Raw genomic sequence first — 19238 nt, 5'->3', positions numbered from 1 at the left:
AGCTCCTCCAAGAATTCGGGTAGAGTCTCTCGGGGATCATCTAGCATCACCAAAACATTGTCTGCGTATAAACTGATCAAATGTTCCTACCCACCAAAAGGAACTCCCCTGATTCCCGGGTGGTCTCTCACTCTCTGCGCGAAGGGCTCCATAAATAGCGCAAAGAGGAGGGGCAACTGGGGGCAACCCTGCCACGTTCCCCCGACATTTTGGGAAACGCTCAGAGCCCCACCCGTTCACCCACACCAAGGCGACCGGGGTCCTATAGTTGCTGAGGACCCAAGAACGGAATCGCTTCCCCATGCCAACATGGGTCAACGTCGCCCCTAGGTAGGGCCAGTGAATGCGGTCATATGCCTTCTCGGCATCGACCTAGAGCAGTATAGTTGCGCCCTCCATGCGGTTGGCTTTATCTATGATGTGGCATTGTCTGGCATTCCAAGCGCGGGTGCACTGCAGAGTACATTTTTGAGCTCCTGGAAAGCTTCCATGCCGTTGTCATACTTTGGTACCAGGTCCCTGACATCAGTGTGCGTAAGCTGCTGTAGGGGCTTTGATAGAAGGGAAAAGTTGGAAATCTGTTGTCGGCAGTAGCCAACCATGCCCAAAAACATGCATACCTCTCTTTGTGTAGTTGGGAATTTCATCTTAATAACAACTTCAATGTGCTCATGGGATACCATTCTGGTTCTCTTCTCAATCTGATGTCCCAAGTTTTTGACCTCTCTTAGGCAGTACTGTAATTTCTCTGGGGAAATGTTTTGCCCGTTGTCAGCAAGGTGGTTAGCAGGGTTATGGTGTCTTGTCTGAAAGCTTTTTTTGTTGTCAGTGCCATGTGCAAGTCATCGATATACTATACTTGGGTAGTACTGCATGATAGAATTTTCTTCAGGACCTGGGTTAAGTATGAGGGGCTCTATGTATAAACTTGAGGAACGCAACACCACATAAAGGTTTTCTCTTGGGACCGGAATGCAGAGATACTGGCTCTCATTGTGAACTGGAATGGAAAAGAATGCCTAACATAGGTCAAAGATCGTGAACCTCTCATCTTGCCGAGGATTCTGGAACAGTATCACTGTTGGATTCAATACCAAAGGATAGCATGGAACGACTATTTGGTTTATTTTTCTAAGATCCTGCACGATCCAACACTTTTCATTTGCTTTTTCCAAGGCCATAATCTGGGACTTGAATGGCCTCCCAATAGCCTCCTTCAGAGTTCCCTGCTTCAGCATGCTCTCAATGATTGACGTTATGCCAGCTACAGCTTTTGGTGTCAATTTGTAAGGGCGTATTTGTGGAAAAACTGCATCAGACCGAAGAATGATCTTTAATGAGGTGGCATCTTTGATGAGGCCAATTTCCTTCCCTATGAAGCTCCATACTTCTTCCATGACTGTTCTCCTTAGCTCAATGGGTGAATCCTCTATGGTAGGAACAAGGAACAATCAGACTTCGCACTCCTGTGAATTTAATTTAAATCGGCATCTGCGGCAACGGTATCTATCTCGACTCCGTCAGGTGTGCAATATATGACACGGTTAAGCTTGCACAATAGATCTCTTCCAATAAGATTTACTGGGATCGAGTCACAAATGACAAATTGGTGCTGATCTCTTATAGACCATATCTTCATAGGGACAGGAGCTGAAACCTGGTTTGTGTGTTGCTAATTTGAAATGCCTACTATTTGGACCTCTTTTCACAAGAAGGGTAGGTTCAAGAACTTAAACGTCTGCACAGTTGAACTAGGAGTACCAGTGTCGATCAAAAAGGACATGCAGTGTTCCTCCACATATGGGCAACTCAGATCATCTGCCCAAACTACGTAAAGTACACAATTCTCTTCCCCTCTCAGGCACCGTCATTGGGTCTGTTCAAATCCTGCGCTCTCGAACATGATGGGGATCTGTGGAGCCAGATTCGGAATCAGTAATTATGAGTTCCTGAGATTAGGCTAGAATCAGGGATTCTGTTCTGCATCTGTGTGGGCGTAAAAGGACCTTTGGGTAAACCAAGCTTCAGGAATTTGGGATTTATTGGGGTTTAAGCATTGGAGGGACTACCTCCGGAAACATGGGAGTAGGTACTTAATCATCAATCTGCATCCAGTCGACACACCCGCTTCCAATGACTGGCCTTGTTGCAAATGTGACAAGTGGTAGCTTTCTTTAAAGCACTAATGTTTGTACCATTCACATTTCCTCAACCCCTCCCATGTCCTGGTCTATTCATTCCAAAGGATATGGCAACCACTTCAATGTTCAATCCATTGCTTGCCTCAAAGTCAAATCCTGCATCGGTCACACTCACACCTCTCATTCCCCCATTTTGACCCCTCCACCACCATGACCAACTTCCATAGATCCATGATGAACATCGCCAACTGGATGAAAACAACTCTTGAGCTCAAATCTGGCAAGACGGAAGTCCTCATCTTTAGGAACAACACCTCGCCGTGGAATGAAGCATGATGGCCTGCTGAACTCGGCCCAACCCCCGCCCTGATAGAGCACGCCTGCAACCTCAGCACCATCTTGGACAGCAAGCTATTCATGAATAAACAGGCAAACACAATCTCATCCGCCTGCTTCCACATCCTACGCATGCTCCGCAAGATCATCAGGAGGCTCTCAGTCTACACCAGAAGGACTGTCACGCAGGCCCTTGTCACCAGCAGGCTGGACTATGGGACCACCCTCTACGTAGGTATCACTGCACACCTCAGGACTACCTCACCACTCTGGCAATTGAGGAAAGAACTCATGACCTGGCTGTTCGGGTTAACAGATGACCACAATGAGGCATGCAACCCCAGCGCCTTGAGGCCCTCACAGGGTATTTGCCGCGCTTTACAAATCCTTGATTGATTGTTTGACATGGAATGCTAGAGTTTACAGTATCAGTTCTAAACACATAAAATGTTACATAATATGTTATTAAGTCGGACACAGTTGCTGTGTCCTTGGGAAAGTACACTGCTCAATTGGCAACAGGGAATCGTTTTCTCTATTTGTGAAATCTACGAATCTTTATTATGACACAGGATAAGCAGCAGTTCGGGTTAAATGTTAGACAGCAACGTCACGAATAGATGGATTACGAGGCCTAAGCTGTCCTAAATTAAAGAAAACATGAATTCTATTACAGGACCGGAGGCTTCGTATTATGCTTCTCTTTCTTATTTATTGCTAATCACAGCACCCAATGAAAACTTATCTTATGTAAAACAAACTACATTTCCCATGATGCATGCACCACATCACTTCCTGCATAGCCCCATAAGAGCCAGTAGTACCGGAACCTGTCCTCTTTCTTTGCTGCTCACGCAGAAAGATAAGTTGCTGACTTCGCTCTTACTTTTAATTGATGTGATATATATGTTATTGCAAGCTGCGCGGCGCATTGTTTCGGCTTAATTGTATGCCTAGAGCGGCTTTGCTGTGTAATGCTTATTGGGGATTTACTCGTACTTTGCAGTGTGCGCATGTTCGATTACGCGCCCTTGGCGCTGGGAGCGGAAAGGTTGGCAGCTTTTAGCGACCTGGAATATTGACATTTTGGCAGCTTAACGATCCTAATTTCACGACATCAGCGCTTACATCGCGCTACTTGCTTGAAGACGCGGCGCTCGGCCGCGCTGATCTGGGTGCATCCAGCGCGTTCAGCGCTTCATTGTACAAGCACAAGGGTACCGCTTCGCCTTCGGTGAAGTACAATTATATGCATATAAGCGCTGAGGCTCCCCTCGTTAGCCGTGCGCTGGGAGCCTGTCACTTTTGCTTTCTGTTCAGGTTTCGACGTGCATAGCCCAATTGGGCGATATTTGGTAGGATTTGGGCTACGCACGTCGCTACTGCCCGGTTTTATGTCATTTTCTTTCGTTTTCATTTATTCAGGCTGTGATTTCCACGGAGAGCACTGTTTACGCCTGGCTGGCTGCAAAAACGACCTAGGCCTGGAGGGAGCACACCTCCTTGGACTTCCTTGCTCTTTTTTGGCTCCACTACGCCCTGTGGGCTGTAACAATTGGGACACAGCTTTTGCTGAGGAGCTAGGTACCTGTGCTGTTGTGCTGTGGGTTGGCTCCCCCCTTTTGACTCCTCCCTACTGTTGCCTTATGAGCAAATACGTCTATAAATCTGGCTCCACCATGGAAAATTGGGTGCACTATGAGGAGGATGACACCTTATATGAGGAGGAAGTAGGTACACCTTCCATCGAGGAAAATATTGTTGAGGCCCTGGACGCTTCCGTGCAGGAGTCGGTCAACAAGGCCCTGGAGAAGGCAGTTCCGGGAACTGTACAGCAGGCATTGGCGACTGCATTGAAGCCTATTACTAGGCAGTTGGAGAGGTTCGCGAAGCATCATGGCTTCACTACCCCAGCAGGGGTTCCGGCAGAAGGGCCACAGCATAAGCCTTGGCCTCATTCTGCCTCTTACTCTTCACTTCCGCGTCCTGAGACGGAGAGAGAGAGGGTTCAGGATACCGACTCGGAACCTGGTTCCACCTCATCGGACACCCCAGATGATTCCCCTCCCAAGAAGAAATCTAGGAAGGCTAAGAATGTGGAAACTCCACAGACGACCCCTACGCCTTTCACGTTCAACCCCTCGGACATTGTTCATCCTAGGTCTTCTGATTGGCTGCCCGCCCCAGAGGTGGCGGCGTACCTGCATGAGAATTTGCGCAAAAGTTTTGACAAGGAGGTGCGCAACAGACTGCGGTCTGAATGTCCCCGACCGCATCTTTCGGACAAGGTGGCTGAAACACCTGAAATTGACTCTAGTCTACTAACTTTCCTTAAAAAGTTTGCCAAGGACCCTAAGAAGGGTATAGATCGCGCCTGGCGGGGGTGTCAATACAAGCTTCTTGATGTGGTCGGTCCCTTGGCCAAGATCTTGGAGATGGCTCTAGAGGCGCAGGAATCGGGAACCACTATTGATTCCCACGTGTTGGCGGGCTGGACCCAGTGGGCCATCTGCCTCTTAGGAAATGCCAACTGCGCAATCTCCACGGAGCGCCGAAAATCCATTCTGATGCGCATGGACACTAATCTAACAGAGTTGGCAGCAGCAGAGCCTGGCCCTTTGGTGGACGGAAATCTCTTTGGCGACCGTTTCGTCAAGGATGTGGCGAAATACGTGGGCACTTTCACGACCCTGGACAAAGCACAGGCATGAATCAAACGTGTATTTCAAGGTGGGGTTTTCAACAGGGCCGGACGAGGCCGGGGACGCTCGTTTGGCCGTCAATTCTCCCAAGGTCCTCAGCGAGGAGACTTCGGTTGCGGCAGGGGAGAGTGGGACTCTACCCACGGCGGCACCTTCTACCCCACCAGGCAGCGCTTCAACAAGCGACGCTTTAACAAAGGCTCCTATCGGGGAGGATTCCAGAATACCGAGTCTTCAGGTGAGCGCTCCAGACTTATTTCTTCTTCCCTTGGGGGGACGTATTCAGCAGTTTTATCACAATTGGGTTCAACTATCACAGGATGCCTGGGTTTTGCAGACAGTTCAGGGGTTTCATCTAGATTTCTTCCAGACTCCCTTTCAGGTTAATCGGCCCAGACAGCTTTCTTTTTCCCGACTAGAGTGCGATTTCATAGATTCAGAAATTGAAGGATTGCTGCAGAAACACGCGATAGCTCCTTGCGACGAGGGCCCTCGCGGTTTCTGCAGCAATATTTTTCTGGTACAGAAGAAAGGCGGTTGGTACTCAATTTGAAGGATTTCAACCAGTACATGACTTACAAGCACTTCAAGATGGAGGGCATCCATCTGTTGGCAGACCTACTGAAGCAGGGGGACTGGTTGGTCCGTCTGGACCTGAAGGACGCCTATCTGTCCATTCCCATATATCGCCCCCATCGCAGATTCCTTCAATTTCAATGGCGGAACCGGTGGTACGAATATTTGGTCCTTCCTTTCGGACTTTCCTCAGCATCGTGGTGCTTCACCAAGGTTCTGAAACCTGTCGTAGCCTACCTCAGGGAACAAGGGGTTTGCATGATTGTCTACTTAGACGACATTCTCATCATGGCGCAGTCTCAGACATTGGCGGTTCAGCATTTGCGCATGACCATTCGTATCTTGCAGAACCTGGGGTTTGTGATCAACGAACCAAAATCGGTTCTGTGCCCCACGCAGACGATAGATTTTCTGGGGTTCGTCATAAACTCTCAGACGGCCCAGCTCAGTCTTCCACGTTCCAAACTTCGGGATATCAAAAAGGAGCTTCGCTCCCTCCTAACCAAACAAATGGTCTCTCTCAGGGTGATTGCCCGGATAGTGGGACTTCTTGCGTCGTCCATTCAAGCAATATTTCCGGGACCCCTACACTACAGGGCCCTTCAACGACTCAAAATTCAACACTTGCAAAAGGGTCTTTTATACACGGACTTAGTCCCTCTTTCCCCGGAGGTGCGGGAGGAGATACAGTGGTGGCTGGCCCACGTGGAAGCGTGGACCGGCAGAGCAATTTTCTGCTCTCTACCGGAATTGGAAATAGAATCCGACGCCAGCCGTTGGGGTTGGGGAGCACGCTGCGGAAATATTTCCACAGGGGGACGTTGGTCCCTAGAAGAGTTAAATCTTCACATAAATTGTCTAGAACTCCTGGCAGGATCATTTGCGATCAGGACACTATCTTCCAGACAGGTCTCATGTTGCATCCTTCTTCGGATGGACAACATATCGGCGGTACGGTATATCAACAAACTGGGGGGCACGAGGTCCTCAATGCTGGAAGAGATAGCGAAGGACTTGTGGCATTATTGCCTGAGTCATCAGATTTCGGTCATAGCCGAATACATTCTGGGTCAGTCGAATGTGGTAGCGGATTGGAACTCACGCCATCTCAAGGACTACAACGACTGGCAGCTGCTCCCACGAGTTGTTCAGTGGTTGCAGGAGATATGGGGTCTTTGCGAGATCGACCTGTTTGCTTCCAGACTGAATCGTCAAATGACGAAGTTCTTCAGCTGGAGGCCGGACCCATTGGCTCTAGCGACGGATGCTTTTGCACAGGATTGGACCCCGACTTTGAATTATGCGTTTCCACCCTTCATTCTCATTCCTCGCGTCTTCACACAGGTGATGCGCCAGAAGGCGGAGGTGATATTGGTGACTCCCTTGTGGAAGTCGCAGCCTTGGTTCCCGTTACTGCTGGAAGCGAGTTGCGACTTCCGCAGGAGGATCCCTTGGTCCTCGACAATGCTCCGGGACCCTCATGGAGAGATGCACCCGATAGTACTATTGGGGCAGCTGTCCCTGATGGCCTGGAGACTTTCCGGCAGCGTTGGCAAATGCCAGGTTTTTCGGAGCAAGCTTCAGGCTTCATCAATCAAGCGTGGGCCCCCTCTACCAGGAAGCGATATTCTCCAGCCTGGGGGTGCTGGGTTCGTTGGTGCATGGGACAACATGTGGATCCCGTGGGGGCAGAATTAACCTTCATTGTAAATTTCCTGTCCGAAAAAGCGTCTGAAGGTTTAGCGTATCGCTCTGTTAATAATTTCCGTTCAGCCATCTCGGGATGCACCCCTTAATATGTAAACTCTTGAAGGGTATCAGAGTAGCTAATCGACCCAAACCAAAATATTCTTCTTTGTGGGATGTCTCGCTGGTTCTTTCCCTGTTTAACAGATGGCCCAACAACAATATGTTGTCCAGGAAACAATTATCGGCCAAACTGGCCATGTTGCTATGTCTGGCGGCTTGTAGACGTTCTTCGGATGTTAAGGCTCTAGATATTACACGTAGAGTATTTATTCCAGAGGGAGTTTAGTTTAATATTACGTCTAGAACTAAAACCATGTCACGCAGCGTAGACCATCATGCTTTTCCTGACAATGCTAAACTTTGTGTGGTTCAATGTCTTAAGGCTTATGAAGAATGTACCAGGCCTACCAGGCCTGATGGTGTGGTACAATTATTGATTGCTTTGCAGAAACCATACAAACCTGTTACTGCAGCTACTATCGCTAGATGGTTACAAAATGTTATGCAGGAAGCAGGTATTGATACTCAAGTCTTTGGTGCACATTCTGTTCGAGGCGCTATGGCCTCTAAAACCTTCATGTTGGGTTCTACTGTTCAAGATATCATGCATTCTGCGGATTGGACTTCTGAGTCTACATTTAAACAGTTTTATTATAAACCGGTGGGTGACATATCCTCTGTAGTTTTTAATCAGCGTTAAACTAGCATAATACGAAACCTCCGGTCCTGTAATAGAATAAAAAATTAGCTAGCATTCGCGCCAAGAATTTTTAATTCTATTAAGGACACGGAGGCGAGGATTATCCCACCTGGTTAAATTACTGCATTGTAATTATTGCCCACCCGTTTGCATACATATTCTGGTTATACAGAAGTTACGGGTTGTTCTATCTCTGTTTTTTCAGGATCCGAAAAGAAGATGGATTAGTCGTATTCCTATTTGAAGCTGACGTTCCTCCCAGCTGGTCTGGTTCTTCCACGTTGGAAGCTGTTGTTGGACTTTTGTTATACTTATTGGACTTTAATGTTCGGAGCAAAGAAAGAGGACAGGTTCCGGTACTACTGGCTCTTATGGGGCTATGCAGGAAGTGATGTGGTGCATGAATCATGGGAAATGTAGTTTGTTTTACATAAGATACGTTTTCATTGGCTGCTGTGAGTAGCAATAAATAAGAAAGAGAAGCATAATTCTATTACAGGACCGGAGGCTTCGTATTATGCTTCTCTTTCTTATTTATTGCTACTCACAGCAGCCTATGAAAACTTTTCTTATGCAAAACAAACTACATTTCCCATGATGCATGCACCACATCACTTCCTGCAGAGCCCCATAAGAGCCAGTAATACCGGAACCAGTCCTCTTTCTTTGCTGCTCACGCAGACAGATAAGTTGAGCTCTAGATTACTACAATATTAAATGCTTTATTTGGATAATTGATACGTTATATGCTGCCAGCGGCGCTTTGTTGTATGATTTAAAGTCTTCTCTAACGCCGAGTTGCATTGTGACACGAATGCCCGATTTTGCGGGACAAGCCTGATTTCGCACCCTGGGTGCTACGGAGCTCCCGCTGGGAGCGGGGAGGTTTCAGGGCTTAGCGGAGTTCCATACATACGGCGCTCGATGCGTGGGGGCATCGCACCGGTTTATGGCATTTTCGCAAGCGCGCCTTGTAGATTGCACAGCAGCGTGTGGAAGCGCTTCAATTTTACAACAGCACGGTACCGCCCCGCCTTCGGTGGGTGCATATCATTATTACATATCATTATTGTATAGCGTGAAGGCTCTCCTAATAAGCCGGTGCGCCGGTCACTTTCGTTTTTGCTTCAGGTTTCCACGTGCGTAGCCCAATTGGGCTATTTTGGTAGGATTTGGGCTACGCACGTCGTAACTGCCTGTTTTCTGTAGTTTTTCTTTTGTTTTTCCTCATTCCAGGCTGATTTCCATACAGAGAGCATCTATTACGCCTGGCTGGCTGTAAAAACGACTTGGGCCTGGAGGGAGCACACCTCCTTGGATCTTTTCTTGCTCTTTTGGCTCCACTACGCCCTGTGGGCTGTAATAATTGGTATACAGCTTTTGCTGAGGAGCTAGGTACCGGTGCTGTGGTGGAGGGTTGGCTCCCCCCTGTTACTCCTCCTTACTGCTGCCTTATGAGCAAGTATGTCTACAAATTTCGTTCCACCATGGAAAATTGGGTACACTATGAGGAGGATGACACCTTGCATGAGGAGGAGGTGGGTACACCTGCCATCGAAGATAATATTGTTGAGGCCCTGGACGCTTCCTGCAGGAGTCAGTCAACAAGGCCCTGGAGAAGGCAGTTCCGGGAACTGTGCAGCAGGCATTGGCGACTGCATTGAGGCCTATTACTAGGCAACTGGAGAGGTTCGCGAAGCATCATGGCTTCACTACCCCAACTGAGGAGCCGGCAGAGGCGCCACGGCCTAAGTCCTGGCCTCATTCTGCTTCCTACTCGTCACTCCCGCGCCCTGCGACAGAGAGGGAGAGGGTTCAGGACACTGATTCGGAACCTGGTTCCACCTCCTCAGACACCCCTGATGATTCCCCTCCCAAGAAGAAATCTCGGAAGGTTAAGAATGTGGAGACTCCACAGGCGGCCCCTACGCCTTTCACCTTCAACCCCTCGGATATTGTTCCCCCTAGATCCTCGGATTGGTGGCCTGCCCCGGAGGTGGCAGCGTACCTACATGAGAACTTGCACAAGAGCTTTGACAAGGAAGTGCGCAACAGACTGCGGTCTGAATGTCCCCGACCGGATCTTACGGACAAGGTGGCGGAAACGCCGGAAATTGACTCCAGTCTGCTAACTTTCCTTAAAACGTTTGCCAAGGACCCCAAGAAGGGTATAGATCGCGCATGGCGAGTGTGCCAAGACAAGCTTCTTGATGTGGTCGGTCCCCTAGCCAAGATATTGGAGATGGCTCTGGAGGCGCAGGAATCGGGAACCGCTATTGATTCCCATGTATTGGCGGGCTGGACCCAGCGGGCTATCTGCCTATTAGGTAATGCCAACTGCGCAATCTCCACGGAGCGCAGAAAGTCCATCCTGATGCGCATGGACGCTAACCTTACGGAGTTGGCAGTGGCTGAGCCTGGCCCATTGGCGGACGGTAACCTATTTGGCGACCGCTTCGTCAAAGATGTGGCGAAATACGTGGGCACCTTCACAACCCTGGACAAAGCTCAGGCAGGAATCAAATGGGTATTCCAGGCAGGGGTTTTCAACAGGGCCGGACGAGGCTGGGGACGCTCGTTTGGCCGTCAATTCTCCCAAGGTCCTCAGCAAGGAGATTTCGGACGCGGCAGGGGAGAGTGGGACTCCACCCGCGGTGGCACCTTCTACCCCACCAGGCAGCGCTTCTACAAGCGACGCTTTAACAAGGGATCCTATCGGGGAGGATTCCAGAACACCAAGTCTTCAGGTGAGCGCTCCAGACTTATTTCTTCTTCCATTAGGGGGACGTATTCAGCAGTTTTATCACAACTGGGTTCAAATATCGCAGGACGCCTGGGTGTTGCAGACAGTTCAGGGGTTCCATCCAGAGTTCTTTCAGACACCCTGTCAGGTTCATCGGCCCAGACAACTTTCTTTTTCCCAACTAGAGTGCGATTTCATCGATTCAGAAATAGAAGGATTGCTGCAGAAACACGCAATAGCACTTTGCGACGAGGGCCCTCGCGGTTTATGCAGCAATATTTTTCTGGTGCAGAAGAAAGGCGGTGGTTACAGGTTGGTACTCAATTTGAAGGATTTCAACCACTATATGACTTACAAGCACTTCAAGATGGAGGGCATCCATCTGCTGGCAGACCTATTGAAGCAGGGGACTGGTTGGTCCGTCTGGACCTGAAGGACGCCTATTTGTCCATCCCCATATATTGTCCCCATCGCAGATTCCTTCAATTTCAATGGCAGAACCAGTGGTACGAATATTTGGTCCTTCCTTTCGGACTTTCCTCAGCACCGTGGGGCTTCACCAAGGTTCTGAAACCTGTCGTAGCCTACCTCAGGGAACAAGGGGTTCACATGATTGTCTACCTGGACGACATGCTCATCATGGCGCAGTCTCAGGCGTTGGCGGTTCAGCACTTGCGCATGACCATTCGTATCTTGCAGAACCTGGGGTTCGTGATCAACGAGCCAAAATCGGTTCTGTGTCCCACGCAGACAATAGATTTTCTGGGGTTCGTCATAAACTCTCAGACGGCCCAGCACAGTCTTCCAAATTCCAAGCTTCGGGATATCAAGAAGGAACTTTGCTCCTCCCTGACCAAACAAATGGTTTCTCTCAGGGGGATTGCCCGGATAGTGGGACTTCTTGCGTCGTCCATTCAAGCAATATTTCCGGGACCCCTACACTACAGGGCCCTTCAACGACTCAAAATTCAGCACTTGCAGAAGGGTCTTTCATACATGGACGTATTCCCTCTGTCCCAAGAAGTGAGGGAAGAGATGCAGTGGTGGTTGGCCCACGTCAAGGCGTGGAACGGCAGAGCGTATTCGGCTCTCTACCGGAGGTGGTCATAGAATCCGTCGCCAGCCGTTGGGGTTGGGGAGCGCGCTGCGGAAATATTTCCACAGGGGGACGTGGGTCCCTGGAAGAGTTAAATCTTCACATAAATTGTCTAGAACTCCTCGCAGGATCATTTGCGATCCGGACACTATCTCCCAGGCAGGTCTCATGTTGCATCCTTCTTCGGATGGACAACATATCGGCGGTGCGGTACATCAACAAACTGGGGGGCACGAGGTCCTCAATGTTGGTGGAGATAGCGAAGGCCTTTTGGCACTATTGCCTGAGTCATCAGATTTCAGTCATAGCAGAATACATTCCGGGTCAGTCCAATGTGGTGGCGGATTGGATCTCTCGCCACCTCAGGGACTACAGCGACTGGCAACTTCTCCCACGGGTGGTCCGGTGGTTGCAGGAGATATGGGGGTTTGGCGAGATCGACCTGTTTGCCTCCAGGCTGAACCGTCAAATGACGAAGTTTTTCAGCTCACCTCGCCTCCGTGTCCTTAATAGAATTGAAAATTGTTGGCGCAAATGCGAGCTAATTTTATATATTCTCGCCTCCGTGTCCTTAATAGAATTGAAAATTACTGGCGCGAATGCTAGCTAATTTTTTATTCTGACACTCTAAGCATTACAATTTTGAAATTTAATCAACTCAAGTTCAAGGGAGCAACTGCGCAGAAACGGAAACATTCCCTATCCATCTAAAAAAAATCGCTCTACCTCGCAAGTGAATCGGGACTATGGAGCAATCCGCTGTGCTGCACTAACACGCATTCATTCCCTACACCCAAATTTCGCTGGGGCAGGGAGCCCTTACCAGTATGCACAAAGGCCTCTGGCGTCATTGTCTTGGAAGAGTTTACTATGCATACAGACCTCTCAATAGCTGCCTGTCGCGGTTGGAGGGGTAATGGAGGGGGTCGGGAAATCCTGCGATTCTTGACAAATCACTTTATCTTTCCATCCCTAAATTAATAATCATGATAATAATTAAGTAGCTGACGTTCTGTAACGTAATCTGGTGCTCATCATGTAAAGCGCTCCAATAACCACAAGTCGCGGTTGCGCTAAATAAAACTGCTAAACATGCTCACACAGCCACCCCTCTAAGCTCATTATTAGCCGGCCGGGGGGGTGTTTTACGGGAACAAAGACCCTCCGGCTTATTAGCCAGCCTGGTTTCAGTGCCGGCCTGTTGTGGGCGGGTCCCTTGAGGGCTCCTCGGGGATCCTACGATGGAAGGCGACTCTGACGCCTCCTGTGTCTCACGCTCGGGGATCCCCCTCGGCAGCAGGCTGATGAGGTTATGACTGTAAAACAAAGATTTCAACAACAAGTGAAAGGGCGGTAACAGAGTTTCCTTTTCTTGCCTCCCGTGATGCCGAGGGGCTCAATGTGAGGTTTTACGACTTAACTGTCCCAGGAACTAGCCACTCCCACTGACGTCATCTGCATCTGAAGTTGGTGCTTGGAGTTGAAGTTGGCTTCGAGGAGGGGGAAGCGCGTGCCTGCTAAGGCAGCGCAGGAGGTGGCGCGCCCACTGTGAGACTGAGGGGCGTGACCAAGGGCTGCGCGTGCAGCGAGTGACCGGTGCAGAGGGGCTAGAGGGAGCACCGTGCTGACAGGCCGGCGCGTGCACAGTGTGAGGGCGCGCGACTAAGCGGTACGCGGGCGGGAGCAAGGAACGAGCCGGGAGCTGACAGGGTACCGTAGGGGAGCGCGCGGAGACTGACCACTGACCGACAGGCTGCGCGCTGGGTTACAGGAGGTGCCAAGCCTGCGACTGACAGGAAGATCCACCTGGATCCGGCAGGATAGAGCTACTCACACAGACGGAGCCGTGGCTGACTTTCCTCGTTCTTAACGGCCTCCTGCTTTCATCTTCACTGTCCCGAACAGTCCCTCGCTGTCTACCCGGAACTGAGCTGGAGACTTTCTTTTCAAAGACCCCTGCCCGCCGGGACCCTTCAGATTCGCAGGCCAACCATCAAGGGCTTAATCACACTCGGCGCCCCCTCGGAAGAACTCTTAACGTCAAAGATTCTTTTAGCCCTCTTCCAGTTCTGCCAAATCGCGCCCCCCCCCCCATACACACTTTCCAATAGTTACTATACTGACCGCCCCCAATCACCTCCCGTCGCACAGCGGGGCTACCCCGCCCAAATTCTTCCTTCCTCCCGGAATTGTTCCTCCTATAATTTCTCCTTCTCCAATAGCTCTCGACCCTGCAGCTGCTTTCCAAGAACTTCTTCCACGAAGCTTCGCCAAACTGTCACGTTTCACCCTACGCCTTTTCCCGCAACCTGAGCTATCCATCAGAGCCACTCAGTGCCAATCTTGGGTACACCCTCCCAACCTTTGGGTACGATGCCCAACTTGCCTTTCCAATAACTGGCCCTATAACTACTGTTTCAAACTAATTGTCCTGACCCAACTTGATCTTCAGAGGTCGAATACACCTTCGGATTTCCCCCAGCCTTCTCACAGTTTGCCGACCCCTATTACACCTCAGTTTTCCTGGGGATAAGATGTCCATCCTGCCCTTCACCCCTCCTATAGTGAAGAGGCTCCTTGGTTGGAAGAAGGGTGGGGGAGGCGAGCAGGGAGTACCAGGGGGACAGGAGGAGAAGTGGAGTGAGAAGGCAGTAAAGAGCCTGGTGAAGAAACTGAAGAAATCCGGACAGCTTGAAGAACTGGAGAGGGCCATTACCAGCCAGAGTCCAAACACCAAGTGCATCACCATCCCCAGGTAAGGGGCATCAGCAGTGGGACCGAGTGCATCACCATTTTCGGGTGCAGCAGTGCCTTAAAGGTGGCATCACCAACCTCTTAAAGATGCTCAATTGGAGAAGGAGAGGGGAGGGGGGGGGGGGTAGTCACCAGAATAACCATGGGAGCTAATATAGTCACTATCCTTCATCACCTGTCCAGATATAGGGCGCATAGGTACATCGAGCAGGATGGACTAGGGCACTGATGGAAAACGGGGGATTCCCTGACACCGATGGGAACTGGGGGCTCAGCCGCCTGATGGAGACTGATGGACCTTGTTCCTGGTGGTGCACGAAGCCATTGTAGAGAGTACACTTCCTCTAGCACGGGTGGGAACAGGGGCCTTGTATAACGTTCCTCTAGGTGTACATGTTGCTCTTTCCCAAAGGAAGTTTACACAATTGGTGCAAACGCTACATCGCATATATATTTTTCCACATGAAGAAAACACTTGTTGATTGTTTTAGTTTTGTATATGTTTGGCGTGTTTCCGGTATATGAATTCGAAATTCACTTTTTGGTAAGGTTTTGATATACGTTTTTAAATATTTCGGTTCCCACAAACTAAAACACATCTTTTGTCCATAGAAACACTTTATTCATTCTCTCGCTTGTTATCTCGACATTATTCTGCGAACAGAAGTAGAGCACACTAACTTGTTGCACTGTATAGTTGTTTTTTTAATCCGATTTGAGACCCGTTTTCATTTGCAACACAACCTGCATGCACATATGACCACTATCATCCACAATGTAGCTGCGAGTAGTGCAGAAATAGTGAATTATTCCCTTTGTTTTGCAAAGCTGAATTTGAATTAAAAAAAAATGTATGTGGAGTACATTGTATTTATTCGCCGTTTCTTAGTATTAGGTTAAGTATATCCTCTGTGCAAATGCAGCCAAGTATTTTTTTCGTGCGTAATGATCGCAGGTTTCGTGGCATGTTTATTGAATTTTAAGCCTAAACGAAACGAAAAAAACATATTGCATTCCTTCTTTATCAAAGAAAGGCCAAGGTTAATGTAAAACAGTCAGCGCCTCAGACTCCACTGCCTTCTGGAAAGCCAGTGCGATTAATGGGTCCTCAGTGACACAAAGCAGCATCTGTTGCCTCAGACAGGCATGCCAAGTGGGGCACAGCCACCACCAGCTCGCCTTTCCCCGACTTGCTAAACATTAGTACTAGCGCGAGCAGTGACATCTGATGTGTGATGTCTGCGAAAGGTCGCAAGTCACCCAGCTCCTACGCATAGCTACATATTTAGTGTGATTAACGAAGTGAAAACAAGAACATAAGTGACCGTGCTATACACTAACTTCACGTGTTTGGGGCCAGTTGTTGAATTTTGGTGGTGTTTTCGATTTTATTGTGTGTTTTTGTAAAGAATGTGATGCAGCTGGGAATCGCCTTTGCGCCGGCTCCCAGATGGACCAGCTGCTTGTTTACCCAGTGCCCAGCCCTAGAAGTGTTTGTCTACTTTTGGTACATGAATAAGGACGGCTGCTTTACCATGTTTTACTTTGAAATTAATCTGAATGTAATTGATTATGATACTTTTAAGTGATTTACAAAGACCCAATTAGAATCTTTAGAATACCGTTTGTAACGAAGAAACGTGCTTCATCACTGACCTACAAAACATAATTTACGTTATTAATGCGTTACATGAGCCTTATAAATGTAGTAATGCAAAACTATGTTTCTAGATACCTGATTCTAGTATGGCCCTACCTAAATGTTTCTTCTTAGTTCCAATCTAGATCTTGCTAACACTCTCAAGGCTAATAATTCTCAGTTCACAATGCGGTACTCAACCAGGGCAGTGTACATGCCGCCCAAGACCAGATATTTGTGCCTCTTGATTCAGTTGCTGTGGAATCCTGTAGTAGTTATCTAGGCTGCACATAGACTTGGCCCTGTTGAAGGCAATCTGGAGGTGAGCGTACAGTATTCGTACCTAGCTTCAAATGGAGGCAAGGTGGCCAAGTAGTCAAACCAATTGCCTTGGTAGCACTGTGTGAGATAGTTGTGGGTAATAGTGCTCTGTCTCCTCAGCTTGTATTTATGGGTTGGGATATCAACTGCAGTAGAGTGCCACAAGTTTATAAGGTTAGAACGGTGAGGAACACCCCATGGACAAGGAAGAGGATTTTGAATTGTGAATTCTCATTCATTCATAGCCAGGGACAGGGTATTAGTGCCGTTATGATGTAATCTTGCTATTTCACACTAAATATCAGTCCAGTAGCTTGATTCTGCATTACTTGCAGTGAGATTTCTTAAGGAGTCCCTATAGATGCCATTAAAGTAGTGACTGATCTCCAACTAGTAGCCCATGAGCTATTGTAGCTCTCCAACTACCATGAGTAGCTCACCTGTGTGCAGCCCAGCTTATTACATTAGAAAGCTTTTGTTCGGTGGTAAAAAAAAAAATGGAGATTTTACAACACTAATAATATTAGTAGTTCATAATGCGTTTCATTGCACATAAGTGGCTCTCAGTACAGAAAAGGTTGGAGATCCTTGTGAGTAGTCTCAGCAGGACATAACCCCTGCAACGCTAGTGAGGTTTTCTAGGAGGTGGAAAAAAAGCAGGATGAGGCCAGTTTATCAGCAGCATTTATTTTGGGTAGGACTGAGAGGTCACTGTCAGAAGCACACACTCAAATTTCGTGCTTGGGGCCTCATGTAGGTAAATAAATTTTACCGGTTCATAAATACCGAGCCGTACCGAATCGGTAAATTAGAACCGGTAAGTTATATGTAGGTAAAAATTCGGTAACAGTTACCGATTCGGTAACATTCGGTAAATACGAATCGGAAGTCACCGAATCGGTAAATACCGAGGTGGTATCCACCGAATCGGTAAATACCGAGGTGGTATCCACCGAATCGGTAAATACCGAGGTGGGATTTAGCGAATCGGAAAATACCGAGGACACTACCACCTTCCCTTAACTAAGTAGCCAATATCACAATCATGTCATTATAGAAGGTCTCTCAGGCTTGAATAGGGGACCCCATACCTCAAAGATCAGCTTAGTGAAATCACATCACAGGAGCATCAGGAGTCTCCTCGCAGGAAGGCTCGTCTTCGGTCTGAATAATAAACATGACGTCTGAGATATGAAAAGCACCAACTGTCAGGTATGTGCAGCTGCGCGTGTGCCATGGCTAAATCGTGGGTCGAACAACCTAGAGTGGAAAACATGCATTGTGTAAAATTCCAGACTGTGTGTCACAGCATGTACAGACCAAGGTCGCTGCGCAGAGCTTGGGATGGGAACAACAGAATGCACTCGTCTGAAGGAAGTCTCGAGTCAGCAGTTTATTCAAGAAAGAACATGTAAACGCAGTGTCGTGTGCAAAGACACAAATATGGCTACATAACCTTCAACGTGGTAATGCCAACTGAACAATGCATGTACGTATTCAGGGAGAACTCACTACACGCCCCCTTGAGCGAAGCAATATGTAATAGGCAAGAAAAGAGAGAACGCAGAGTTCATTTTCGTCAGAGCAGAACAGGGCGTAACCAATGCAGCGCCAAAGTCCTACAGTCCAATTAATTGCAGCATACAATTCCAAAAACACAATGCAAGTATAGTAAAAAACTCAAGCAGACCATCAGGAAGAGAATAACGAGAACTAAAAGAAATAAATGTTGCGCCAGGGTGCTGTCCAGTAGCACAGGCGCAATGGACGACAATCCAGTTAATCCATGAATGTATAGGCAGCATATGTGGCCACGGCTTCCAACAAGCAATCGTTTTCAGGGCCACTAAAAGTCTCAGCCATCCAATTGAGTAAAGAAAAGGAACATACGTGTTCTCCAACCAACGGAGCCTCTAGCACAATCAGAGGGCACCCGGAATGTTCCTCCAAATAGCTCATGGACAAGAAGTCGTAGGCTGCCGCTGAGATGTCCCAATTACCCAGGATACCATGCGCCGCTCCACACGCCATGATCCGGACACCAGAACAGGACAACTCGTGAGACACTAAGGGCCTCATCAGTCGATCGAAATCCGGCACCGGAGACACCATGTTGGTCAAGCACAAATCCAGAGGCCATTCAAAGGGACAATCCAGGCAGTGCAATACAGGTTGTACGCAGGTGAAGTAGGAATACCTGAAGGATAATCCATAAGCCAGGCTCAAAGTCGCCAATGGCAAAGTACCATAGAAGTCAAGCATCCTATCACGAAGAAGATGCAGACGGGACAGGTGCTCGTGTGGCACAGAAGGAGCAGCCATTCCGTAGTATGAAAAGTAAAAGCAGCACACCTGCCACCAGCGCCAGAAGCAGCGGAACACCTCCAAAGATGCTCGAGAACAGTGAATGAACAAATGCCGGAATTACACCACAAATTGTTTGGAAAGAGGTCACGAGACCCGAGCCCCACATGTTAGAAA

At 48.6% G+C, this 19238-nt stretch overlaps 1 protein-coding gene across 1 annotated transcript in view; it reads left to right on the top strand.

The window, feature by feature from the left end:
- Positions 1-13615: 13615 nt before the first annotated feature.
- The window catches only part of SMAD3 (SMAD family member 3), a 348680-nt gene continuing 343057 nt past the window's right edge, over positions 13616-19238 (top strand). The window contains exon 1 of the mRNA XM_085644602.1: positions 13616-14798. Within this exon, the coding sequence (XP_085500728.1) occupies positions 14578-14798 (221 nt within the window). The 5' untranslated portion in view covers positions 13616-14577. The remainder of the gene's footprint in view (positions 14799-19238) is intronic.

The sequence above is a fragment of the Triturus cristatus genome, chromosome 3_1 (genome assembly GCF_964204655.1).
Source record: "Triturus cristatus chromosome 3_1, aTriCri1.1, whole genome shotgun sequence".
Taxonomy (NCBI): Eukaryota; Metazoa; Chordata; class Amphibia; order Caudata; family Salamandridae; genus Triturus; species Triturus cristatus.
Note: the sequence above shows the minus strand (reverse complement) of the source record. Positions and strands in the feature narration are given on the sequence as shown.